This window comes from Camelina sativa, chromosome 20 (assembly GCF_000633955.1).
Source record: "Camelina sativa cultivar DH55 chromosome 20, Cs, whole genome shotgun sequence".
Classification (NCBI taxonomy): domain Eukaryota; kingdom Viridiplantae; phylum Streptophyta; class Magnoliopsida; order Brassicales; family Brassicaceae; genus Camelina; species Camelina sativa.
The window spans coordinates 9,270,968-9,297,122 of NC_025704.1; the positions used below are offsets into that span (position 1 = coordinate 9,270,968).

General features: G+C 37.3%; 5 protein-coding genes across 8 annotated transcripts in view; 3 read left to right on the forward strand and 2 right to left on the reverse strand.

Moving 5' to 3' along the window:
- The window catches only part of LOC104770180 (protein GFS12-like), an 8,136-nt gene extending 2,409 nt beyond the window's left edge, over positions 1-5,727 (reverse strand). The window contains exons 1-11 of the mRNA XM_010494560.2: positions 5,409-5,727; positions 5,186-5,304; positions 3,028-5,100; positions 2,545-2,872; positions 2,215-2,430; positions 2,025-2,097; positions 1,732-1,937; positions 1,571-1,633; positions 1,017-1,225; positions 827-938; positions 230-715 (exon numbers count right to left, since the gene is read on the reverse strand). Of these exons, the coding sequence (XP_010492862.1) occupies positions 230-715; positions 827-938; positions 1,017-1,225; positions 1,571-1,633; positions 1,732-1,937; positions 2,025-2,097; positions 2,215-2,430; positions 2,545-2,872; positions 3,028-5,100; positions 5,186-5,304; positions 5,409-5,543 (4,020 nt within the window). The 5' untranslated portion in view covers positions 5,544-5,727. The remainder of the gene's footprint in view (positions 1-229; positions 716-826; positions 939-1,016; positions 1,226-1,570; positions 1,634-1,731; positions 1,938-2,024; positions 2,098-2,214; positions 2,431-2,544; positions 2,873-3,027; positions 5,101-5,185; positions 5,305-5,408) is intronic.
- Positions 8,698-11,177, forward strand: LOC104770181 (E3 ubiquitin-protein ligase RBBP6). Of its 3 annotated transcripts, none has more exons than XM_010494562.2 (5): positions 8,699-8,915; positions 9,027-9,181; positions 10,341-10,399; positions 10,504-10,617; positions 10,761-11,177. In XM_010494562.2, the coding sequence occupies exons 1-5, from the start codon at positions 8,794-8,796 to the stop codon at positions 10,821-10,823; spliced, it is 513 nt and encodes a 170-aa protein (XP_010492864.1). In that variant the 5' UTR covers positions 8,699-8,793; the 3' UTR covers positions 10,824-11,177. The 3 variants fall into 3 exon arrangements, with proteins under 3 accessions (XP_010492863.1, XP_010492864.1, XP_010492865.1); XM_010494563.2 differs by having other exon boundaries at positions 10,767-11,177; XM_010494561.2 differs by lacking the exon at positions 10,761-11,177 and having other exon boundaries at positions 8,698-8,915; positions 10,504-10,746.
- On the forward strand, positions 15,575-18,597 carry LOC104770183 (zinc finger CCCH domain-containing protein 58-like). Of its 2 annotated transcripts, none has more exons than XM_010494564.1 (7): positions 15,575-16,084; positions 16,195-16,349; positions 16,597-16,668; positions 16,781-16,909; positions 16,993-17,277; positions 17,353-17,646; positions 17,838-18,597. In XM_010494564.1, exons 1-7 carry the CDS (start codon positions 15,994-15,996, stop codon positions 18,213-18,215), a joined length of 1,404 nt encoding a protein of 467 aa, XP_010492866.1. In that variant the 5' UTR covers positions 15,575-15,993; the 3' UTR covers positions 18,216-18,597. The 2 variants fall into 2 exon arrangements, with proteins under 2 accessions (XP_010492866.1, XP_010492867.1); XM_010494565.1 differs by having other exon boundaries at positions 16,213-16,349.
- LOC104770184 (exosome complex component RRP41 homolog) lies at positions 18,905-20,938 on the forward strand. Its single transcript, XM_010494567.2, has 11 exons — positions 18,905-19,014; positions 19,138-19,203; positions 19,300-19,346; positions 19,433-19,493; positions 19,592-19,633; positions 19,721-19,785; positions 19,881-19,959; positions 20,042-20,078; positions 20,180-20,382; positions 20,474-20,563; positions 20,669-20,938. Exons 2-11 carry the CDS (start codon positions 19,150-19,152, stop codon positions 20,714-20,716), a joined length of 726 nt encoding a protein of 241 aa, XP_010492869.1. The 5' UTR covers positions 18,905-19,014; positions 19,138-19,149; the 3' UTR covers positions 20,717-20,938.
- Positions 24,713-25,782, reverse strand: LOC104770185 (ethylene-responsive transcription factor ERF086-like). The gene has a single exon (XM_010494568.2). The coding sequence runs from the start codon at positions 25,757-25,759 to the stop codon at positions 24,713-24,715; it is 1,047 nt and encodes a 348-aa protein (XP_010492870.1). The 5' UTR covers positions 25,760-25,782.

The window sequence follows — 26,155 nt, forward strand, 5'->3', positions numbered from 1 at the left end:
TTGATCAGTCTGTGACTCGGAGAACAAAGATATCAGTTTCCCGGTTTGGCTGTTCCACACATGTATAGTTCCGTCACAAGATGCTATCTTTCCGGTAGATGACAGTATACTGATGTCATTAACAACCTAAAATATACAGGAAACAATTAGGTGCATACTTCCTAATTTATGGGTAAGAGAGTAATTATCTGCGTGCCGTAAGAAGGTAATAATAATACAAGGAACCAACCTCTTCATGGGCATGATAACTAGATACACAACTTAAGCTTGCTAGTTCCCACTTCTGAACACTTCCCTTAAACCCTGGATCAATTCCTGAGGTGAAAACTGTGCACTCATCTTCAGAAACCACTAAAGATCTTAGAGCTCCATGGTGGGCACGCGCAGAAGACAAAACAGATGCTCTAGTTTTCCATTGATTCTCATCTTTGAGGTTTCCAAAACGCCCAATGTCAAGCCCTTCCCAACAAGCTACTGGACTAGGAAACCATGACCACGGTTCACGCGCCAAAGGGTTTGAAACTGCTTCTTGTTCTTCAACTGGGACATGTATATGAGGTTTTAACTGATTTGAATTTCTCAACCCCTGCGACTGGGGAACCGACCGTCCAGATCCGTTGAGCAACATCTTAGGAGGCTGCTTAGATGCAGGGCCCTTGGTTAGAACAGGCCTAGCTTCCATATTACGTCGAGAAGACCGTCCTGTGTATTCCCACTGAATCAAAATAGATTCAGTGATAAATGTTCATAGCACAATGGAAATCTGTATATATCAAATTTTATAGCAACGGAAACCAGAGTTCTTCTATATATTAAGAAAGAATACCTTCCAGTTATGATGCTTTAGCAGATATTGCTCAAGGAGTAGCCAGGTTGGACAACCTTGACGTAATTTCTCCATACCAAGAAGTGAGGCGAAAGAAGGATAGAGAAGCAACCTGTAATTCCTACAACGTTAGGACATAAAAAGGAGCATACAAAAAGTTATTTACTAATGATTCAGGTGAAACACGCACACAAGATCCATACGGCTTTTGATTGGAGATTCTGGATGAAAATTTTGCTTGGCAGCCCTGATCTTCCAGCTTAACGAGTCAGATGCATCTGTACTTCTCTCAGAAAAAGCAAACTCATCAAAAAGCTCCTTCAACTGTGGAAGAACATGCAATGCAGTCAACTCTTGTCCAAGCCGCTGGCAAATTGACATCAGGGAAGTTGCAGCAAACTGAAACATTGAAAAAAGCAACATTTAAAAAGAAAATCAAATGTTAAAAAGGCCTTCCATATGTTTGCAAAGAGCTGTAAAGAGGTGTACTGATGGATCCTCTTATAAATAAGGCATCGATACATGCCTGATAATGCAAATACCAATAGAACAAACTTCACAGCAGAGCCACTAAAATTAAGCTAAATCTTTTTTTTTAGTCAATCTTCTTTCACCACTTAAAGTGAGTTACTCAATTGCCAACTTAAACCAGGTCGTACATCTTGATTATACATCACTATCATTCACACCTCCCTCAACGTTACTGATAAAGTAAAATAATAAAAAAAAGAAAATCAAGAATACCTGAAGGACCCGCAACTCTAGATTTTTCTGCATAAGAACTCTTACATGTAGGCACAACCGACCCTATGTAATAATAAGACAAGCCACAACAACAAAAAGAAAACATAAGTGCTTAACGTAAACGACAGTAAAGATAGACAGAGCAAACTTTTAAAACATACTTTGGTCAGCTCATGTATAAGCAACTCGTCTGATATAAGAGCAATTAGACCATCGAGTGTGATTAGGCAATCAGTCAGCGCCAACGAACACCAGCTATGAACCGGCTCTGGTTTTTTCATAGAAGAAAGATCGATACAGAAGCAAACAACATGTTCAAGCAATGGCAGCATCTGTTTGACAATGAAGTTCACGCCCAACAGTCTCCCTGAAAATTTAACAATACGACAACCACTTAGCTAGATATGAAATTTCCAGGTAGAGAAAGTTGCTTAAACTAACAGATAGGGTGTACCAATTCTGACCAGCAGATCAATCCCATCAGTGGATATTCCTTTTCCGAAGTAACTAATCAGAGGCAGTATAGTCTGTATCAAGGGACAAGTCAGCATCCAAAACAGAAACTCAGAAACACGTAACATACCCGATGAAAGGTACATATATAAAAATGGAGTGGAGGACAAGAACAAGAAAACTTCTCTGACCTGATGTACTGTAACAGGGGTACCAAGCTCTTCGCTTGAACCAATCAGCAGCACAGAAGCTGCAGAAGCCGAGATCTTGTCCGGAGAATTATACAAGTTTGATATGACTAAAGGATGAATCATTTCAAGATATACTCTCTTTCCAATTTGATTCCATAGTTCCCTCACAAACGAATCTTGAAGAAGTGAAACTTTCAAATGCGAGTAACCTGTGGTCTAACATATGATACTCTGTCAGAAGACATTAATTGAACTTAACAAGATGCTGATACTCTAACCACAGAAATTTAGATCTAGAAATTCCATCAGGAACCAACAATATATGTGTACCAGTAAGATCTTCTGGATAGAAGGCAAGACAAGTCTCTGCACCGCCATTGGTGTCAAAGACTTTGTAAATTCCTTGAGAAGTACATAAGCCAATTCACACTCGTCCACAGATAAAGGTGTTGTGACTAGTGGCAAACAGTACACAGCACACATCTCTGCAACAAATGTTCCCATTGTTTTCAAGGCTCCCTGTTTGGCAAAACTTGCAGCATAACACAAGCGTGTTTGATCTTTAGCCAAAAGGTGAAGAGGAGCAGCAAACAAGTGAGCTGACCTCACTGCAGCTGAGAAATACGGAGAGTCCAGAAGACTCTTTGCTGAGGGCCTCCTACATGTTGCGAAAGGAGAGAGTAATTAGGCATTCACACCTAAAAAGACAAAATGTGTTACTACACATTTTTATCAGCACATATCACACAGTCATAAACACAGTGAAGTAACAAAGAAGAACAGGGTTTAACATAAAGGGTGAGAAAAAAATACCTTCTCCAATCTTGTTCAATACATGCTTCGACAAGTACCTGAGTAGGAGGAGGAAGTTCCTTGACCAATTCAGGTAAGTCACCACCTTCTAAATAAGCAGCCAAAGACGCAGAGTTGAATAGCGGCCGCATCAAATAAAGTTCTGCCAGGACACAGCCTATAGAAAAAATATCCCCTGCAATGTCCTTGGAAAAGTTTCTTGCGCAGAAATCTTGCCGCCATAGTAACAACTCCTGAATTTCTGTCGATGCTTTGTCTCTCACCTCCATATGCTCCAATAGATAATTCAAACTTACACTTGATGGTAAACCTTTGTTTTCTGAAGTTCCAGGGAGACTATATTTTTCTTTGTTAGTGTTTTCACTGGAAGAATCATGCAAAGGAGACTCAACTAAGTTTTGATGAAGGTGATACTCTGGACTTAGATGTGATGCATGATCAGAAAATGCAGATGCCTCTTCAGTTTCTTCCAGATAGTCATCAGCTTGGAGGATGATGGACCTCTTGTTGTCCACACCAAAGCCATGGAATGTATGCATTTCTAGTTCATTTCTACTTTGTTCCTTTTCGCGAGAATACCCAAGGCGCACCGGATGAGGCCGGGAAAAGAGTTGACGACGTCCAACTGACCTTGGTATTGTCGGCTCAGATGAAGACAACATAACATTCTTTGCAGTAATAGCAGCCTGTCCTGACATTTTGTAACCAAAAGTAATATCAATCCAGTGATGTATTAAAGATGAAACATGGGGACTTTCCAGGGCATCTCGATGCAATTTAATGAACTCCTCAGGGCTGCTTGTCCATGGAGGTACAGCCAAATCAGACATGCTAGGATGAACGGAGCAAAAGATGCGGGGATCGCAGTAAAACTCAGGGATGCACTCGTCAGGGGTCCAATCATAAAGCCTTTGCATGTCAGAGGGATACTCATTAGGTTCATACACAGACCGAACTGCCTTTCGCAGGACACTCAGTGGTAGTCTTCTTGCTTTGTAGCTGCAAACAGCCAGCTCAGACAGACATTCATCCGAAACATGATGCGGGGACTCAAATGTCGAATAGGTGAAATCTAATTGTTCATCTCCTTTTGCCAATCTCCATTTGCTCTTTCTCAAATCCCGCCAGCCTGAGTCACTATCATTTTCAGGTTTTTTGCTGAAATCTATGACCCATGGCATTACCGGATGAAATGTGTGATCCCCCCACCGTCGACCTGCTAGTTTATTTAATACGAGTAAATACTCAAAATTGCTTAACTCTCCCCTCCACCATTTATTAAAGTAAGTCTGCCAGTCCAAATCTGAAGAAATTTTAAGATCAGCATAAAGGCCATAAGAATAACAACCCTCTGCACACCACCATCTTCTTGAAGAAATTGAACTGGCATCTCTAGAACCTATATCAGGCTTGCTATAGATCTTTAACCAACTCCATAATGAATCAGACAGCAATATGCTTGACGGACGAATGTCACCATGCGAAACCCCCAACCCATGCAAGTGAGCTAACGCAGACAATAGCTGATAAATCAGAAAATCTCTATGCCATTCTGACTTAATAGCACTGGGGCTGTACTGGAGAATATTCTCTAATGTATACGGGGCTTTGGGGAGCACTGAGACCAAACAATCAGATGATGTCAAAAGTCTCAAGACCGGTGCTAGATTTGGATGCCTCAGACATGGAAGTTTGCTGTTTTCCTCTGACAATGGTAACCCAAGAAGACGAAAGAAACTGTGGATTTCTTCTCCAGATGGCTTCCCATCAATCAGGCGATGTAGAGAGGCTAAAACTTGATCTTCTGGACACTCAGAAAGGAAACTAACAGCAAGCTTTTGAAGATCAGATGCAGAACGTTTTCTAACCCGAGCAATTGGTAAAAGTGCAGCTATTCTTCTCCAACATGGAAAACTACCTGAAAGCTCGCAAGTAACGCTTCCACAAGTAATGTTCTCTGTATCATCATCTTCATTAGCCTGAGAGCCACTGGGTGAACAATCAAAACACTCATCAGAATCAACAGCATTATTTGAAGTTCCACCTTCTCGAACTCCAACAACACATCTCTCGCTGCTAATAAAAAAAAAAAAGAAGTTTGCTCAACCAAAAATATTTGATAGATTCAAGTCTTAGCCTAAGGAGAAAAATACCGTACACGTAATTGGCTAAGCAACCATGTTCTTCCTTCCGGAGATACTCCAAAACGAACTGAAACGAAGCGAATTCACTAGAAGAAGAAGAAGAAGCAGATACTTCCTCGCTAGAATCAGAGACCTACACAAACACCAATTGAAGAAGCAACTCTAATTCCAATACTTCCACCATTGAAATCTAGAATAAAGATAATGACTAGAGGAAGGAGAGTAAAGGGACTAGACCTCAACGACGGCGGAGGATCCAAAAGGTAGCGGCGAATCGGAGAGGCCGTAAGAGAAAACGATCTGGTCGGAGAAGTCTGATTTGATACGTTGATCAAGGCAACCGAAGCAGAGTTCACTTGCTTCACCTCGCATCCCTTAATTTTTTGGGAGGAAGAGAGACGGTCGTCGTCGCAATGGATCCGATCAATCTCGGCGACCTGAAGGAGAAAAAGCGCGGCCAAACAACGCCGTGTTTTCTCCTGAACGACGACGTTTTAACCTTTTCGTTATTACTATTATTATTTTTGCTTTTTTTTTTTGGTCACCTTTTCGTCTCCCTCCTGTCTTTTATGTTTTTAGATTTTTTTGACAAAATTTTCAACAAAATAAAAAATAAGACGGCCGTCAAAGGTTTTGGTGATCGGAAATTGCAATGGGAGGTTGCTATCTAAAATGAAAAAAAGTTTATAAGTTTTATAGCATGATACTCTCTTCTTCTTCTCCCCCAACTCTAAAATATATCATTTTAGATAGTAATCTCAAATGTACCATGAATATAAGTTTTAGAATCAGGAAGTTGAGTTTGATGTGGTTAACTATGTGTCGTCTAGGCTCAAGACTTGTGATGTGTTTCACCTAGGCTTGAGGCTCCAACCCTCAGTGCGCCCACTGGGTAGAGAAGTTGAGTTTAGTGAGATGCTGAACAGAATTGTGGGTGATGATCGGTCTGAGTTTCAAGGCCAAGAAGTTTCGCCTAGGATCGAGACTTGTGTTTCACCTAGGCTCGAGGTTCCAACCAACCAGCTCAGCGCCTCAGTGGGCCCACTGGGTGATGATAGAGAATTTGAGTTTGTGGTGGGTGATGATCGGTATGAGTTTCACGGCTAGACGCTGGACAAGACTGAAAAACTGGACGAAGATGTGGGTGATCAATCAGACTCAGACTCATTGGTTGAAGAATTCGAACATTTTAAACCTCTGTCAGACATATATGGTGAATCTTCTGTGGAAGAACCTTCTATGGGAGAAACTAACACTTCCAACCCTGCATCATCCTGTAAAACGCGATATGGACGTGTGTCTAAACCAGTAGATAGATTCTCTCTTAGTAGTTACTTTGTCAGAGCTTACGAGATTTTGTCTTTTTGCCACTAGGAGAGAATCTATCTACTGGTTTAGACACACGTCCATATCGCGTTTACGGGGTGATGGAGGGCTGGAAGTGTTAGTTTCTCCTATAGAAGGTTCTCCACATAAAATTGACCATATATGTCTGATAGAGGTTTATAATGTTCGAATTCCTCAACCAATGAGTCTGAGTCTGATTGATCACCCACATCTTCGTCCAGTTTTTCAGTCTTGTCCAGCGTTTAGCCGTGAAACTCATATCGATCATCACCCACCGCAAACTCAACTTCTCTATCATCACCCAGTGGGCGCACTGAGGCGTTGAGCTGGTGGGTTGGAGCCTCGAGTCTAGGTGAAACACAAGTCTCGATCCTAGGCGAAACTTCTTGGCCTTGAAACTCAGACCGATCATCAACCACAATTCTGTTCAGCATCTCATTAAACTCAACTTCTCTACCCAATGGGAGCACTGAGGGTTGGAGCCTCAAGCCTAGGTGAAACACAAGTCTTGAGCCTAGGCGAAACATAGTCACCTACATCAAACTCAACTTCCTTGCCCAGAAACTGATCTTCTTGGTGCATCTGAGAAATGAATTCTTCAGCCTTTTCCAACTCAATGAATTTCCTACTCCAATCCAACTCAGTCTAGTTGTAACCTCGATTCACCAAGTCCATAATTTTACCAAGGTCATCATCTTTTTCTTCATCGAGCAAGGCAGATCTGTCCAGCACGCATGTTACCTTAGCATCTTTTGTTCTTCAATACACCAAATTTCAGCAAAGTTAGGTTGACGTGTACTCAGATACCATGTACAAATAAACAAATCTGAATGGTTGTTATCCAATCGAGCAAAAGCATTTTGTAATTTTGGCACGGAAGCCAAAAGCCACAACTGCAATGCCATCAGAAATCCTTTAACTTCACATTTTAAATCACCAGACGAAACCTTATTTATAGATTCTATCAGTAAGTCGAAAGAATATTTTCCCCAAGGATAACTTTAGATTTAGCCATACGCTTTAGTCAAATAACTTACCTGAAACTTGTAGGTCTTAATCCGATATCTAAACAAGAATGTATTCTCAATAACAGCCAACATTGCTAGCCTCAGTTTTTCTTACTCATCATCCTTATCCTCACCTAAAGCATTTATCTGATTTATCGTAAAGTTGTTTTGATGATCGGACCAAGGAATGTGTTTTCCAACTTACTGAATAAAGAATTGGAGAATATATTTTTAAGAATCTCCATGGTAGAAAATTCCGAATATTTATTGATTGATCCCGACTCCCTGACCTCATCGCTTATCGGGTATCTAGTACCAGGCAATGTAATCTTTGTTGAAGTGGACTCAGTCATTCTTATGCACCTGCAACAATACAATCACCAATTATCTCAAAATCTGAACCGCACACTCTAAGCCGTTTTCTTATTCTATAACCAAAAGCGATTAACTCGTAAAAGATAAATAAAACATAACAAGATATCGCTTATAACAACATCACGTCCATATAAACATATTTGTTTCACTCAACTTTATCACACCGGTTTAATCTCAGTGACTTTGATACCCAATTCAGATAACTCATCAATCTCTCAAATTCATACAAATCAAAAGTCTCTCTAGTCCCATATTGGAATCAACATATCAACAAATCGAGACCAAACCAAAACAACAAACAAATCGAGACATGAGAATCTAGAGTTGCAAAAAAAAATATATGATGATTACAAACCTGATTCAAGTAAAAGTGGACACTTTAGGAGGAAAACCCTACAAATGTTTGATTTGCAATAGGAAAAATCTGGAATTTAATTCGCCGGAAAAGAAGAAGACAACGATTAATCAGAAAAAATGATAGGGTTGAAGGAGAAGAAAAAGAGAGTGTCCTACTATAAAACTTATAAACGTTGTTGATTTGAGATAGCAAACTTATAAACATTTTTAGATTTTATATAGCAAACTTATAAACGTTTTTACATTTAAGATAGGCGTTATAAACTTATAAACTCATAAACATTTTCAGATTTTAGATAGCAAACTTATAAACGTTTTTTTTTTTTTTTCACAACGTCAACTTTTCATTAACCAAAATATTACAATCAAATATAACAACTTTTTGGCTCAACTCTATAGAGGCTAATATAATGTGCTTTTGATTTGCTTGTGATACTTATAAACGTGTTTTTAGATTTTTTAGATTTTTTTGACAAAATTTTCAAAAGTATAAAAAATAAGACGGCCGTCAAAGGTTTCGGTGATCGGAAATTACAATGGGAGGAGGAGGAGCCATTAACGAAGAGCTGACCGAAGATGAGAAGAGAGCTCTCAGAGGAAGCAAATTCGCTCCTCTTACTTCTCTTCCCTCTTCTTCTCGCTCTAATCCTCTCCCCAGGTTCTCTTCTTCTTCTTCTTCTTTTTTTTTCACTCCTTAGGGTTTTTTTTTCTTCTTCTTCTCGATTTCAAAATTCTAGACTTTCATGGATGTTGTTATTGATGTATACAGATTGGCTCATCCAGGTGGACCCTTGAAGACGAACAAAGCGGCGGCTTTAGCCAAGTTTATAGAGAGGAAGCTGCAAGATCCTAATGGGTTAGCTTCCATTGATCCGGACCTTCTCGAGTTAGCCGTCAAAAACGCCAAAGAAACTGTTATTTCGAGTGAGTCCTTTAAAGCACGATTCTTTCTTTGATAATGTTTGTTCGAGAAAGGTTTGTTATTTGGAGTAGGCTGTTTGAGCGGCTTTAGGCATTTGAAAGATGCCAATGGCATTGTCCTGTGATTTATAAAGCTTTCTTGGTAGTGTTGTAGAAGAGCATGTAGTTAGCCTAAAAGGGTTTGTGCTTGATTGTAAGTCATGATTGATAGCTCAGCATTAGCTGAGAGCTGATGTGCTACCCAAAATATGTTGAGGTATTGATTAGGTGATCTTGTTAAGTCTAGTCAGGACTATTGTAACCAAGACTAATTGTAACAAGCCTATCGGTTAGTTGAGAACTAAGATTTAAAGGGGAGCGAGCTGAAGGAATGAGTTGAGGATCTTGGTTTGGGAGAGTTTAGGTTGCTATAGAATTGACCTTTGTTCTCTGTTCGTCTTCTGTAATTGATTGAGAGAATCAGATCTGGTTCTTATCAGGTCTGTTGGATCCTCAAGTACTTTTGTTGGGCATTAGGGTTGAAAGCTAGGGACACGTTCTTCTGAAATTGTAGCTCAGTTCAAGTTAAGGAATACAGAAGAACCTTAGCAATTGGTAAACTCTCATCGTCAGTGGTCAAGGAGAACTATAATAGTTGGGATATGTTAGTAGAAACTGTGGGTTGCATCAAACTTGAGACCTTATAAGTTTGGCAAGAAGTTCGGGTAGAATTTTTACAAATGTCATGATTGTGCAAGGGATGTATATGGAATTGAGACTCCACTACATCATTGCAAATAATGATAGTGCATTGATGCACTCCATGGGTTTTCCCCAGGAGCTTCAAGAGAGTTTGGAAAGCATATCTAGCTCATTCGTGAAATTTTAATACATAGTGACTATTTGCCTGAAACTAGTTTCACACTATAAGTTCATTGTAACTGTGGACTAAGTTTAGCTCACCTCAAAGTTTAGAATAGTCTTGTTATTACTATATGGTCGGTGAAAACAACGTAGCACACTAACATGGAGAGATTTACTTTTATCCGAGCCAATCCATATGGAGAAAAATGCATGTGTCAGTTATGTTAATGGGAAACGTATATGGCCGAATGAGGTTTATCTTAAACTCTGGGGTATTGAATGTGAAGGCTTAATCTGTATGATACTCTCTTGGTCTCAGGTGGGGCGTCTAGTTCAGGAAGGAGAATCCAACACGTTGCCTCATTCGAGGACGTCGAGGTAACTATTCTCTCTATACTCTCATTCATTCTATCTGGACAGAGAATAAAAGTTCTAGAATATGTTCTGCTGACCACTTCGTACACCTGCGTCATCATGTTTAGGTATCTTCTGATGACGATAAGATAGAGAACACTAAGCTTAGCAAAAAGAAAAAGAAGAAAAACGCAAAGAAGAAAAAAGATGAGAAAAAGAAGAAGAAAAACAAAAAGCATAAGGTTATCTCCCTCACTCCCTTTTTCCTTATCTCATCTTTCTACTTGCTTTTCGTTTCCCCCACACAGATTTTTTTGTAAAGTCTGTTTAAGTTACTTTCTGGATTCCGTCGCTCATATCTGCGTGTGGGAAACTTTTTTGAAAGGGACAGATCACAGTCGATGAAGATGCTAAGTTAAAGAGACCCAAGAAGAAGTTGAAGCTTTAGTTTCCTTTTTTTGGCTATACGTTACTGGGTGGTTTAGTTAAGTCTTCAGCAGAACAAACGCAATCACTGGTATCTGTCTGATCCAAAGAATCTGTTAGTCCGATGGTTTTAGCTAAGATTAGCGTCATGATCTTTCTTCTTTATGTCGATTAGCTCTCCCCAGCGTTATTTGGTTAAATCTGTGACTGGAGTTGTATGTGATATTAGAAACAAATAGCTTCATGAATCTGAAATTTGTAACTTTTTGGTGGGAACATCAATTGCTTGTGTCGTTAGCCTTTTAGATCATAGTTATGAGACCAGTTCCAATTAGTAATGATCTCCATAAGTTCATTGTATGAACATTTTATCTAACAGAGCTCATGGGTACACAAGTGTGTCTCACTTCCGAGGGACAAAGAGGAAACACAATAATTTCAAATCAGGGAGCGAACAAAAATTAAATTACTATAATTTCTGATTCGATTAGTTTTTGTCTACGGTGATGAGTTTTGAATCTCTTTCTTGTCGTCGTTATGTAAAGTGTTTTTTTTTTTATAGAGATTTTAAAGTTGTTGAGTTTGAGAAACCAAAATGCAATATACACAACCTTAACTTAAGCCCTCGATTTACAAGTCATAGGTCAAGCCTTGACCGTCAAGGCCTCAGTAAAAGCTTCTGAAATGTACACAAAACCAAAATTACGATTAACTCACACATCATTCATTATTTTGAGTGCCATAGTTCAAACTTCAAATACTCTATTGTACTTCAGCACATATAATATATTTATCGCGCAAAAAAAAAAAGATGTCATGGTCCGACACAAAAAAAAAGAAAGTATTAAAGACAAATGACTGTGTCCGAAAACAAAAAAAAATGCCTTCGCCGACATTTTTGGGTTATGAGAGGATACGAATGTTATGGTCGAAAAGATCTTTGGGTGTAATAACACAATCTCCAAAAGCTGCTCACATGTGGCCAATACCTCTCCAAGTCAAACAAACCTTCTAATTCTATTTTTTTATTATTCGATTATTAAAAAAAAAAACACACAATAAGATTTTGATTTGTCAAGACTCTCATGAAACCATGTCTACAATTACTTTGAGTTTAACTAATACATGTAACATTGTGATTATAATTTTTAATATATGCAACATTTTGATTATTTATATAAGATTCAGAGTTGAGGTTTTGTTTACACCCCTACTCGGCCAAGGATGTGAAGTGAAGACATCTTATTCGTTTGTCCAGCAGTTTAGCAGACAAGACTACATGAGAATGTAAGGTAAAGAAGATCTCAACCGTGTAAGTAAGCTATTCACACCAATGGTTTTTTTATACCCGTTGGATCGATCAATTACAGTGTCGCCTTTTTAAGTGATCTAAAAGTCAATAAGTCACTTAGCTAGTCGCAAGTCCCAACTGAATCCTCATTGCGCCATTCCATGCGGCTTAAATTCACGCGCTTCAATCATTAACCATCACATTTTATTTTATTTTAATGTTTTTTGTATTGCTTTCTAGTGGCAGCACACAACCTATGTTTGTTTAATGATTTTTTGTATTACATCACATGACAAAAAAAAAATCAATAATCATCATACCTCAAGTTTTTATTTATTTGTTATACCAAACAAAAATAAACAGAAAACACATTTTGAATCATTTGTATTCATGTAAAAATATATATATATATATTAGAACTATATCGTAAATTTTAAATTTTGTACATCAGCTTATAAGTAGACATAGCCAACAAATTAAAGTTAATTGTTTGTGAGCTCTCCTATATATACTTCTCCAAGTCTGCAAATATAATAGGAAGTGACCAAAAAATCTGACAAACTTAAATCATTTTGACAAACTAACTTGTAGTACTAACGTACGATGATGAGCTTTGTAATCAATCATCCAAAGCATTAAATTTACGATCCATATGGAAAATATTAGAAGTGGTAAAAAAATATGCTTTGTAAGTGTGAAGTGACTCTTAAACGTTTGGTGTTGAGTGCGATTCACACTCTTTGCGTGAGCGTGCAAGAAAATACTTTCCGTATTTACATCCTCTCAACACGTACGTGGAACTTCTTTATTTGTTGCAAAACTAAAACAAAATTTTCTTGTTTGCTTTTTAAAGCATCTATTACTGTTGTTTTCTTTTGTACTTATTGTTTTCTATCTAAACAACTACATTTAAGCTCAAGTCTAAATCAAGACAAACTATAAACTTTTCAAAAATTATGTTTAATAAAACAGAACCAGTTTTCTTTATTTTCATTTATTCAAATTAAGTCCAGTGTTTTGTCTTAGACTACCATAACCAAAAGTGTGGTTAAGTAGACCATCATATCCTACGTTTCAAAACATATATGTCAAATGGTTATGTTTAACAGTTTTTTGCATGAAGATAGACAAAACAATTTCTTGTGTCGTTTATATGTGTAGACAGATTCAACTCAACAAACAAAACTAGCTAGTCAAAAAGCTTAGGCGTAAATAATGCAATATCAAACCTACCTATTACTGTAGTCAGACGAGTCGAGGTCAACATTAACACGAAGATCTAACTATATCATGTTCCAACCAGTGTAGTAGCGAGTAGCGACTTAAACAGTTTTTTTCAGATACGTTTTAAAATATAATTAGCAGATGGAATGGTTGGTTGAGTACACTTAAACTGTTAACATCATTTAATAAATAACACATGAATTAACTTTGACAAAGAAATTAGCATGTTGCTATATTTGCAACTTGAGCCGACACAATGTGTTTTGTTTGACTTATTAAACTTTTTTTTTTTACTATTACAATGATCTAAACAATCATTTGTATATTTTGTGTGTGAAAACTTTCAGGATACCACTATATTAATTCTTAAAATACTTTTCTTAACATTCGCTTTTTGTTGACAAAAGAAATGGCTATCATTATTTCTAATTTCTATTTTAGTTACATTAGTCTGAATATGAAACATAATATTAATGCGTTTCTCACGTCATGGTATCATTTTTAAAAAAATTTCCAAAGAAACACAGATTCAGATTTTCTTATTGTTTTGCGGCCAATGACAATCATGTCCCTCACCCGCATATTCGAGTTTCTCCACGGGACGTGTCATGATTCAAAGGCTTGCTTAACTGTAAATTACGCAACACTTTCGAAAAGGAAAATCAAAACTGAGTTAATTTTAGTGATTTCTGAGTAGTGTGACAATTTTAATGCTCCTATAAGGATATTTAAAGACTTTTTTCTTCTATTTTTGATGTTCCATTAAAAGGTAGTACATCCACAAATGGTAAAAAGTATAGTTATAGAAGATAAAATTATACAGTGTAATTAAAGATAGTCATTTATTACTTTCTTTGTTTCATAAAGAGTGTCATTTTGACACAGTTTTTTTTGTTACAAAAAGAGTGTCATTTTATATTTTCAATGCAGTTTTTAATATTAAATCTCATTTTTATCCCTACTATTTTAGCTTATTAATTCGAAAGAGAAATTGTTTTAGTGTATTTATAAAGGGTAAAATAGAAATTTACTCCCTCTGTTTCACAAAGAGTGTCATTTTGGAGAAAAAATTTTGTTACACAAAGAGTATCATTCTACATTTCCAATATGCTTTTTAATGCTACATTATCTTTTTTACCCCTAAACCCAAAGCTTTTTTCCATTGAATTTAAACCATTAATTACTAATTAAATAGGGGCAAATATGTATAATTCAAAGTTTTCTTAATTTGTGTCAAATATGTCAGAATGACACTCTTTGTGAAACAGAGGGAGTATATAATTTTCTTAATCTGTGTGCATTGTGTCAAAATGACACTCTTTATGAAACAGAGGGAGTAGTAGTTTTGATTAGTGCATGCATAATACTTTTGTTTCATTTGTTTCTTAATTTTTGAACTTATAATGATTGAAAAGAGAGAAACTAAGAAACAAAACAATTTTTCCTTCTCTCTTTTTAGGCGACAAAGATATACGTCTCTCTTTTTGTTTTTTGATTGCATGTTTTTGTTGCTTACACAGTCATGCTTGTTGTGAACATGTATGTATGGTGATTGGTAGGGTTTACAAAGTAAAACATAAATAAGTCATAATTGTGGTAAGAAATCACCATAAACTCCAAAGAAGGAAAATAGTGGTTGAAGTTCAAATGAAGCCCTAATATAAGAGTTTTTACATATATAATATATTAAGATCATATAGTAAAATGGTACATTATTACTATACCAAATAGTTAAACTATCTAATGTTGTGAGTCTAACTAAATCTAGGACCAAACTATGTTATAGATATCAATTCCAATTGGTAATATCATGATTTAATATCATCAAAGCCAAAAAAATAGAATAGAAAAGTAAGATAAACCGAACTAAAGTTTCTAAAAGTGAAATGAAAACATGAATAATCACGTATATTTGCTTTTATTTTGTTAGTAACCATATAAAGTGACGGAATCGAGGAACCTAGTTAGTTCGAAGACAAATGTAACTCAAAAATCAACCGTTAAACGAGAAAGACGGAAGACACGCGTTACATGTTTCACTTACATAGGGATAACTTGTATCACCGGAATACGTAATTACTTAAAAAAAATCTTCTAGAACAATTTATTAGTTTTTAAAACTTAAATGAAGTTTAAAGCAACTTTTTGGATTAAATCATCAAATATTATGAGTTTTTTAATATTGTAATCAGAATTAGGGAATGTGTATATAAATAGACCATGTAGATGAAGAAGGAAAAACAAAGAAGAAAGAAAAAAATAAAAAAGGGCATTAAATAAAAATGAGAGAAGTCATTTATTCTATGTTTGGCGCGTATATTAACCACCACCGGCAAAACACCCACAAAAAAGGCGAGCACGCATAAGATCAAAAACTTCTTCCCCCATCCCTCTCTTCCAAAATCCAACCCCTCCTCCCCCTCACAACCAAAAAAAAAAAAATTATACTCCTTTCGATTTTTTAGAAAAGAAAAAAAAGGTTTCAGCTTTGAAGCAAAGAGAGATCAAGCGACGACTGAGAGTGGTGGTGTTGAGACAGAACCAACCAACCTAACCAACCACGATCTGTGTTTTTTTTTTTCTTTTTATTTCTCACATCTCATCTATTCCCGACACTCCCATTTGATCGGAGAGCTCGACATTGGTGGGTTCTGTTTCTCCGGTTAAAACAAAAAAAATGGAGCGGTACGGTGGCGCCGGCGAAGAAGAGCCGAGGTCGGATCCATCACTTGAATGGTCCGCTCCTGGAGACGAAACCGGCATCGAAGGTATGAACGTTGTTTCCCTGCCATCTCTTAAAATGTCTGATTCTTCAAAACTGATTGAAAGTTTTGGTTTTTCTTTTTTTTTTTTATAATATAATGCGGCATTTTTATAGCTTCGATGTGGCGGTTAGGGTTGCAAGGCGGTGGTGGTGATGATGATTCGTTGCCGGAGCGACCTGATGAACCAGATTGTATCTATTTTACACGAACCGGTGGTTGCGGGTACGGGTCTAGATGTCGGTTCAATCACCCACCAGACCGTGCTCCGGTAATAAAACTCTCTCATCTCTGTTTTCTATTTCTTTTAATTTCTTTTCTGGGTTCTTTTGAAAAGTTACTGCCTTTTTCTCTTTTGTCTGCTTCCTCTGTGATTTTGTCTAAAAATAATGGGGTGTTTTAGTTGATCAGATGCATTGTTCAATCTACGATCTGATATCTTACTGAAACAGAATCTCGGATTTTTCTATTTTGTTTGTGAAGCTCTCATTGGATGTTCTTAAGTTTCCTTATTTTAGGTCTTTGGTGGAGGTCTCAGAACAGAAGCTGCTGGTCAGTTCCCAGAGAGAATGGGACAGCCCGTGTGTCAGGTTCCTATATACCATTCATTGATTTTAAGCAAACTAGTTCTGTTCTGTGTATGAGAATGTGATATCACTTTGTGTAAGCCAATTCTCACTTTAAAGGCTTTCTTTGCACCAGCATTTTATGCGAACGGGAACATGTAAATTTGGTGCTTCTTGCAAATATCATCATCCTAGACAAGGAGGAGGACGAGGAGATTCTGTTATTCCTATCTCACTAAATTACATGGGATTTCCATTACGCCCGGTTTGTTCAATCTCTCTCTGTGGTCTTTTGTTTAATGAAATGATCTCTCAAAGTTGTTTCCTTACAAATGGATTTTTTACCAGGGGGAGAAAGAATGCTCCTATTTCATGAGAACCGGCCAGTGTAAATTTGGTTCCACCTGTCGATTTCACCATCCTGTCCCTCCTGGCGTACAAGCTCCATCCGCTGGGCCAACTATGTATCCATCTCTTCAGTCTCGATCTGTTGTTCCTTCATCGCAGCAATACGGTGTAGTTCTAGCAAGGCCTCAGCTTTTACCAGGCTCATATGTTCCAAGCCCTTACGGTTATGGTCAAATGGTTCTTCATCCCGGTATGGTCCCATACTCTGGCTGGAACCCTTACCAGGTAATGCTCTAAAGAAACCTTATTCGTACCTTTCTTTCGTTTCAATCGTAGTAAACCTCATTCCCAACTATTTAGGCTTCTGTAAGTGCAATACCTTCGCCTGGGACTCAGCCTTCAATGGGAACCAGCTCTGTTTATGGAATTAGACCGTTATCTCCTTCAGCGCCTGCATATCAATCCGGTCCATCTTCTACCGGTATTTCAAATAAAGAACAAACTTTTCCTCAGCGGCCTGAACAACCCGAGTGTCAATACTTTATGAGAACCGGAGATTGTAAATTCGGATCCTCTTGCAGATTCCATCATCCTATGGAAGCAGCATCGCCAAAGGACATTACCCTCAGCCACATTGGCCTCCCTCTTCGTCCTGTAAGTCTTATATATTAAGCTTATACGACCTAATAAAAAACATGAAAGTTTCCTTCATGAAATGCTCATGATCAAAAGTAGAGTTCATATATGGAAACTCTCTGTTTCTTGATGTGATCAAGAAGCTCTGTTTTTTTGTTCCTCACCCACATTTGTTGCGCCACAAAAGCTAATAGTAATGACTTTTGCAGGGAGCAGCACAATGCTCTCACTTTGTTGAACACGGGGTTTGCAAGTTTGGACCTGCATGCAAATTTGACCACTCCATCGGCTCTTCTTCACTAAGCTACAACCCATCCGCATCTTCGCTCACCGACATGCCCGTTGCGCCTCACCCTCTGGGGTCCTCCTCGCTCGGTACACTAGCTCCAACATCATCATCATCATCATCCTCGTCTGAGCAATGCACGGAGCTTCTCTCTTCCAGCTCTATTAAACCTATAACCACAACAGCTGGTGGCACTGAAACTGTCTCTTCTTCAACGACCAGCGGTGTGAACCATCCCGAACCTGCTGCTGAGACCAATAAAGATAACTCAGCTAGCATTGAGGCTAAGACTTCAGGTTAAAGAGACAGACAGAACTCAAAAGGAGAGAAGAGAATCTCACTCTAATCTTCTTAGATAATGATCTGATCTCTCTTAATCTCTTCCATCTCTCTTCTTCCTTCCATCAAACTTTCATATGAATTCAGGAACATAAAAAAAAAGGATATTTTTTTTTGGGTGGAGAGACGACAACAGGAAGCAAAGCAAGAGAGAGATAAGACGAAAGAGGCTCTTTCTAGTCTTCTATGTGTTATTATGATGTCTCTTCTCTTAGGTCTCTCTTACCATGTTCATAGTATTCCTTCATACGGCCATCTCCTCTGTGTCTGTTTGTCTCTGTTACGTTGTTTGTTCTTTTTTCTTTTTGGAAACTATATTTTAATAAATGGCCTTTATTATATTATTCACAAAAATTCTCTGATTCCTGAGAATCCTCTGTTTGAATGTAAAATCATCGTTTATAATATGATAGGAATCTAATGATTATGTAAATATGACAAAGAACCTAAACGTGACTTAACGTTTATATAGCTTCTTCGGTTACAAATTTTAAAGAAGATTCAACAAGAAGAGGAAGAGCATGACAAAACAGAAAGAAAAAAAAAAACAGAACCTATAATTGGATCACACTTCACAGAGAGAATCAGTGAGAAAGCAAAACCATATTCAGACAAAAGTGCTTTTACGCTTATACCCTTAACATTTTACTTAATTCACAAAAAGAACCAAACAGCCCTAAATCTCTTTTAGTTTTAGTTTTAGTTCTCTCGTCGCCGTCCATCACTCTCCGTCATATCGCCGCCGGCAAATATAGACAGAGGTAAGTATCGCCTCTTGTTCCTCACTCCTTTCTCTTTCCGCTTCGTTTACCCTGTTTTAGGAATCAGAAAGTATCAAGCTTGTTCTTTCTTGGCTCTCATAGTTGATCTCCCTCTCTATCTAGGGTTTCACAACAATGGAGTACGTAAACCCAGAAGGTCTTCGATTAGATGGTCGCCGATTCAATGAGGTATGTTTGCTTTCTCTATTCCCTTGTATTTTGTTTGCTGCTGTCTTCACAAGTTAATTTTTTTCTATTCCTGATGCTTGTAATGAAACTCATCAGATGAGGCAAATCGTAGCTGAAGTTGGAGTGGTTTCTAAGGCTGACGGGTAAACTCAAAAATTACTTCCTTCTTTTTTTTTTTCATGTCAGTTCTAAATTTGGCACTTTTGATATGAACCAACATTGTTTCCAGTTCTGCTGTTTTTGAGATGGGTAATACCAAAGTAATTGCAGCTGTTTATGGTCCAAGAGAGGTACTTTAATTTACTCTTTTTTCCGACCTATCAAGATTGATGCTTTGATTTGTATAATTTAGTGTGAATTGGTTTATTTTTTCTCTGTGCTCCCTCAGATTCAAAACAAGAGCCTGCAAAAAAAGAACGACCATGCATTGGTATGTATATGCTTGTTTGGTACTGTTCTTGGTGAAAAAGCTTTGTCAAATTTGAAATGCTTTATGGCTAATTTTATCCGTTGGTAGGTGCTGTGTGAGTATAGTATGGCTCAGTTTAGTACTGGTGATCGTAGAAGACAAAAATTCGACAGGTTATACATCTATCTATACTGTGTAGCTAAAAAGACTCTTGCTTCCTTCTTACGGAGACTCATATAAAGTTGTTGTGTATTGTTATGATGGTCAGGCGATCAACTGAGCTATCTCTTGTCATCCGTCAGACAATGGAAGCTTGCATATTGACTGAATTGTTGCCTCATTCTCAGGTTTCCTTGTAGTCAAAGTTTGTATTTTTTCTCTTTTCTTTTTCTTGTGCTTGCTTCTTGATGGATTGTTTCCTTTATGCAGATTGACATATTCCTTCAGGTTCTACAAGCTGATGGAGGTAAGAGTAACTTACTAACTCTTTCGTTCTGCAAACAAGTTTTTTTTTTTAAAGCTCTTTCAATCCCTGATCCGGTATTAATGTTATGTTCTGTATTTCAGGAACAAGATCAGCTTGTATCAATGCTGCGACTCTAGCTCTAGCAGATGCTGGGATTCCAATGCGTGATCTCGCTGTTTCTTGTAGTGCTGGATACTTGAACAGTACTCCTCTTCTTGATCTGAACTATGTCGAAGATAGCGCTGGAGGAGCTGATGTAACCGTTGGTATTCTACCTAAATTAGACAAAGTGACACTCCTTCAGGTTTTTCTTCTTATTCCCTTGCATATCACATTGTCTCTCCATTCGCAATCATATGATTCTAGATGTTTATTGTCTTGAGTTGCAAATGTAGATGGATGCGAAGTTACCGATGGAAACATTTGAAACGGTGTTTGCATTGGCTTCTGAAGGTTGCAAGGCAATTGCAGAGAGAATACGCGAGGTAACTATGGCTTCCAATAGTTTTTAGGGTGTTCTTTCTCCACCATTGAAGAGTGTTCTTTGTTCTTTAAATGTTTTGGTTCTCGTTCTTCTTTTTGTTGTGAAGGTACTTCAAGAAAACACCAAACAGCTAGAGTATCGCCGAGCTGCATAAACTTTTCTGACGCTGCGAGATTTATGTTAACTAGATTTTACTGCTGATTTTGGAAGTTCATTATCAGAGCATAGTCCACTCGATCAAATTTTTGAAAGTAACTTATTTTGCTTTAAGAGTGATTGTTGGCAGAGGTATGTAAACAATTTAGGAACCTGAAGATATTTTACTTGGCACACAATCTAGTGCCCAATCTCTTACAATATAATCGCTATATAATGATCGAGAGAAAGGCTCTTGGGATGCAATCTGGTATTCTCCCTCTCTTTGACCAATCACTCAATCTACGTTGTAGTAGTTGCCTGCAGCCTTTTGATTCGTGTCCTTGTTCGATCCTAATTGGATGACCCTTGGTGAGAAGTCAAAAGATTCCTCGTCCCGGCTGAATGTAATATTCAGATGCTGCTCCATGGAATAAACAAAAACATGGGAAAATGGCCAAAATCAACCCCAACTATTGCTAAACGTGTTTTCTTACTTAAACTTTAACACCCTGCAAATAACAACCTATAACAATTCAAATTTGCTACCTAAACTATATAAAATGTTGTCAATTTCAACCTCTGTTCGAATAGTGTTAAATTAGAGTTTAACGATTTTGAGTCAGATGATCTGTGGCATCCACATGGCACTCGGAATTACCAAAACTAAGTTGTTTTGATCATTTTTAGGTGTGTTGTGGCAAGAAACAAAGCGTTTGACAAAAAATGGGGTATTGGAGTCCATTTTAAGGTGTGTTGTGATACTTCATTTTTGGTCATTTCTTGCCGCAACACACCTAAAAATGATCAAAACAACTTAGTTTTGGTAATTCCCAATGCCATGTGGATGCCATAGATTTTCTGACTCAACATCTTTAAACTCTGATTTAGCAGTGTTCGAACAGAGGTTGAAATTGACAGCATTTTATATAATTTAGGTAGCAAATTTGAATTTTAATATAGTTCAGGTTGTTATTTGTATGGTGTTAAAGTTTAGGTATGAAAAAACATTCGGCAAATAATTGGGGTTGATTTTGGTTGTTTTCCCACAAAAACATTATCAGCAATTCGCTGAGGATTAGTAAAATAATAATAAGTGACTATTAGTATTATTACCAGTGTTCAAGAAAGCGCTAGACGTTAACTAGGCGGTGATGCAATGCCTAGCGCCTAGAACGCCTAATCGGAATTTAGATGGTTTTAGGCGATTTAGGCGTTTACACTATAAAGTATAAACTATTATATAATTGATATTGTATACATAATAATTATACAAAATATGTATAAGATAATAAAAATATTAAATCAAAAACAACAAATTAAATAAAAACATTATTTCAATTCATTTTAAATAATATATTAAACATTTATAATCATGTTTATAGAAATAAACTTTATAAATTTTAAATTTATGCAATTAAAATTAGAAAAATACACTAAAATGATGATATTACAATTTTAGACGGTCAAAGTGGTCGTCTAGACAGTGCTATAGCGCCTAGCGCCTAAACGGGGCGGAAACGGATGCCTAGAGCGCTTTTTCGAACACTGATTATTACTAACCGGTAGGAATCTGTTCATCTCTTTGGCAAGTGGTTCTGGAGGGTTAACAGTACACTTGGCACCAGGCTTTCCTTCAACCTCAATCACTTTGTCTGCCAAATAGGTCGCCATTATCAAGTTATGCTCCACAACAATCGCGGTATAGCCACTGCAGCGTTGATCCGCAGCTCTGAGTCATGTATGTACCTGTCTCATCGATCAGGTAGACACTTACACTTGCACTCTGCGAGGAGCATTTTTTCTTCCAAATAAGAGAGCCCATATTCTAATGACTTTTAAAAGAGATTAAAGCCCATACAAAAGCCCACTTACTAAGATGCACCAAATTGAGGAAATTGACTCAAGGATTATCTTCAGCAAACTGTGTCAAGAGCTTGGACGTTTGGATGAGATGTGTTTATTTTGTGTTTTTTGATGTTTACATTCAATTTATTGTGTTTCGTTTCGAAAAAGTACAATATTTTAATGCTTTTATCTAACGTAAATTTATGTATTCTAAACTGGAGTTCACATCATCAGAAACGGAATGTGAATCCTTATATGGTGTGAGATTTATCGGTCATTGTCCATATGCTGCAGAGATTTATATTCTTTGTTGTGATTGATGTAATTATCATTTGTAATATGATAGGATCTAATATATATCGATAATGCAGTATGACAAATATATATATTTTAAAATCCTAAATGTGAAATTATGGGTGTATAGTTGCGTTTACATTTTTTAAAGAATATTAGACAAATATTAAGACTTTTTTTTTTTATCGTAGAAAAAATAGTAAACGCAAATGCAATATTCGTTTGAACAATCCGATTCTAAATACTTTTATTGGAACAACAAGAAGAAGAGGACGATCATGACAAAACGAAAAAAAATAGAACAGAACAGATCTCAGGGTCGTTTCTATTTTGTTCTTCTGGTTCTACATTCGATCCGTACGACTTTGATCATGAGATATAAAGGTAATATATAATGAAAAGAAGTAAGAAAGAAAAAAACACTGTTAATGTGGAAGTAGTAGTCAGTAATTCTCGTACTTGGTTCTTTGTGTTGTTGATATAACATGTGCATGTGTGGTTTGTTCGTTGCGTCTAGTTTTACTCAAACAACAGAGAAATCATAATCATCATGATTCATGGAGTTTGGTCCTTGAAACATCACAATTCACAACAAATGCTTTCAACAACCCCAAAAAATTACTAATCATTAAATGCTTTTTCTCTGAGTTACTACTTAGATATACAATTAAGACTGTAGTGATACATGCCTTTTGCTTTTCAAAATCAGAACAGTCGAACTATCGAAGTAAGTTTTTAAATATAATAAAAATATATAGCATATATATTAATATACATACTTACATATGGAGATAATTATTTGTTCTTCTCTGATATAATGAGCCATTTGGCCTAAATCGAGATATTAATGCATGAAGAAATTAGCAAAAAAAAAATAGAAGTTCTAATAACTATTTGGACTTTGACAAATTGTAAAGAGATCACATATGATGAAGTCCAACGTACATATGTTTGACAAGTATAACAGCTATGATTGGATCTTTGTCAATTTAACTACAATAAGAAGAAAAAAGTGAAGTTGATCAACACTGGAAAAGGGACTAATCGAGTTCTATGGAAGAAAGTCAAAAACCTTAAACAGATTAAAAAAATGATATAAGGAGTTGGAATGTTGAGTTGTGGTAGACAAAAGTTAAGGCAAAAGGAGGGAGACATGAAACAGTGATTGTGCAATGAAAGACCAAACAAGTCATGACCAAAGCACATGTCCAAAGACCAAAAACACCATCATGCTACTTCACTCTTCACTTAAAGTCCATCTCACATTAACTAATATTTTTAATAACCATGCAAAATTTGATGGCAGATATCTCATCTCTAGTTTTTTTTTTCCATAGCTAAAACTCTCAAATGTCATATTCGTAGGAACATAAATTTTTACTATTATCCTAAAAAAAATCATATATAATTATCTGAGCGTATACACACTGATCAAAATTAGAAAATTGGAGTTTTTTGCAACTAATTTATAATCCTGATATTACATATTCTAGTTGTTCACTTCCAGTCATATTATCCGTCTGGGGCAATTAATTTAGTTTGATTTCATTATTATAGCACAACACATTATTATATACATAATGAGTATGTTGGAAGTAGCATGGACAAAAGGTGGTCTTAATACAACTCGCATTATCACTCTTTTGCTAATTAAAACCATGATACCAAAAAGAAATTACAAAAAAAAAAGAAAGAATCAAAACTTCATGGTTAGGGTAACCTTATGGTGCATGAAACAATAAGTAGAATATATATATATGAAAAAGTAGATAACATCTAGTTAACAACAAAATCAAACGACCATGGAACAACGTAAAAACTTTTAATTATATTGCATATATATAAAACACAGAAATATAATATATAGAATGTTCTAAAAGACTGAGTAGAAGCCTGTAGTGTCTGCAACAACATCTCCAAAAGCAGCGAGAGAAGAAGAAGATAAATCTTGTGGCTCAGTTATCGCGTAATCTTCCAACGACATTGAAGCAGCAGCAGCACCATAGTTAGTGATCATGGCAGAAAGATCACATGAACCAAAGTCATGATGATTCAGCATCATCATCTCACCTTCTTCGAAGTAGCTATTACTAAACCCTCCGTATGATTCAAAGGCTTTACTTGCTTCCAGAGTTGTGAAACTAGCTCCGGCTTGATTGTGGGTGGTGGTGGCTTCCGGTGGTGGTTTAAGGCAGTGGTTTGGGACAATGCAGTCCAAGTAACCCGAGTTGTTATTGGAGTTATTATGTTCTTCGTTTGTTAAAGAGAAGAAGAAGTTGTTTTCTTCGTCTAGAGATGAAGATAAAGAGCCGTTAGAAGAAGAGTTTTGAGGACTATTACCAAACGCTTGAATATCCGCGCTTTGATGACGAACTGGCGTTTTGAAAGAAGCAGCGGGTGAGACGGTTTGGGCGACAGTGTGTTTATGTTGTTGTGGTTGCTGATAGTTTTGATAATGAGGATGATGATCGATGACAAACTGTGGAGAAGAGTTTGGTAAGAAAGATTGGTTGTTATTGTAAGGAGAGACGATGAGAGAATGGAGATTAGGGTTTGTGAGAATAGTGTGAACATCAGTTGGAGTGTATACGAAGTTGGTTCGAGCTTGAGTGCCTCTCATTGAAAGAGCGGCTCTATCGTATGCAAGAGCAGCTTCGTGGGCTGTGTCGAAAGTACCGAGCCAGTGACGTTCTTTGGTGGTTGGATCTCTGATCTCGGCTGCGTAACGACCCCATGGACGTCTTCGGACTCCTAGGAACCTCCCTGGCTCTGCTTGCTTTGATCTCCGGCCTCGTCTCTCGCCGGTTGTGGTGGTGGTGGTTGTGTTGGTGGATGTGTTTTGGTGGATTAGAGAAAAACCCATTTGAGTTTGGGATGTTTCAAATGGTTTATTATGATCTAGGGTTTTGGAGGTTGACATGATGAAGAGACGGGTTGTTTGAAAATGAGGTTTCTTTTAGGGTTTTGGTAAAAGATGTGTTATGATGAATAAGGGTTTNGGAGTGTATACGAAGTTGGTTCGAGCTTGAGTGCCTCTCATTGAAAGAGCAGCTCTATCGTATGCAAGAGCAGCTTCGTGGGCTGTGTCGAAAGTACCGAGCCAGTGACGTTCTTTGGTGGTTGGATCTCTGATCTCGGCTGCGTAACGACCCCATGGACGTCTTCGGACTCCTAGGAACCTCCCTGGCTCTGCTTGCTTTGATCTCCGGCCTCGTCTCTCGCCGGTTGTGGTGGTGGTGGTTGTGTTGGTGGATGTGTTTTGGTGGATTAGAGAAAAACCCATTTGAGTTTGGGATGTTTCAAATGGTTTATTATG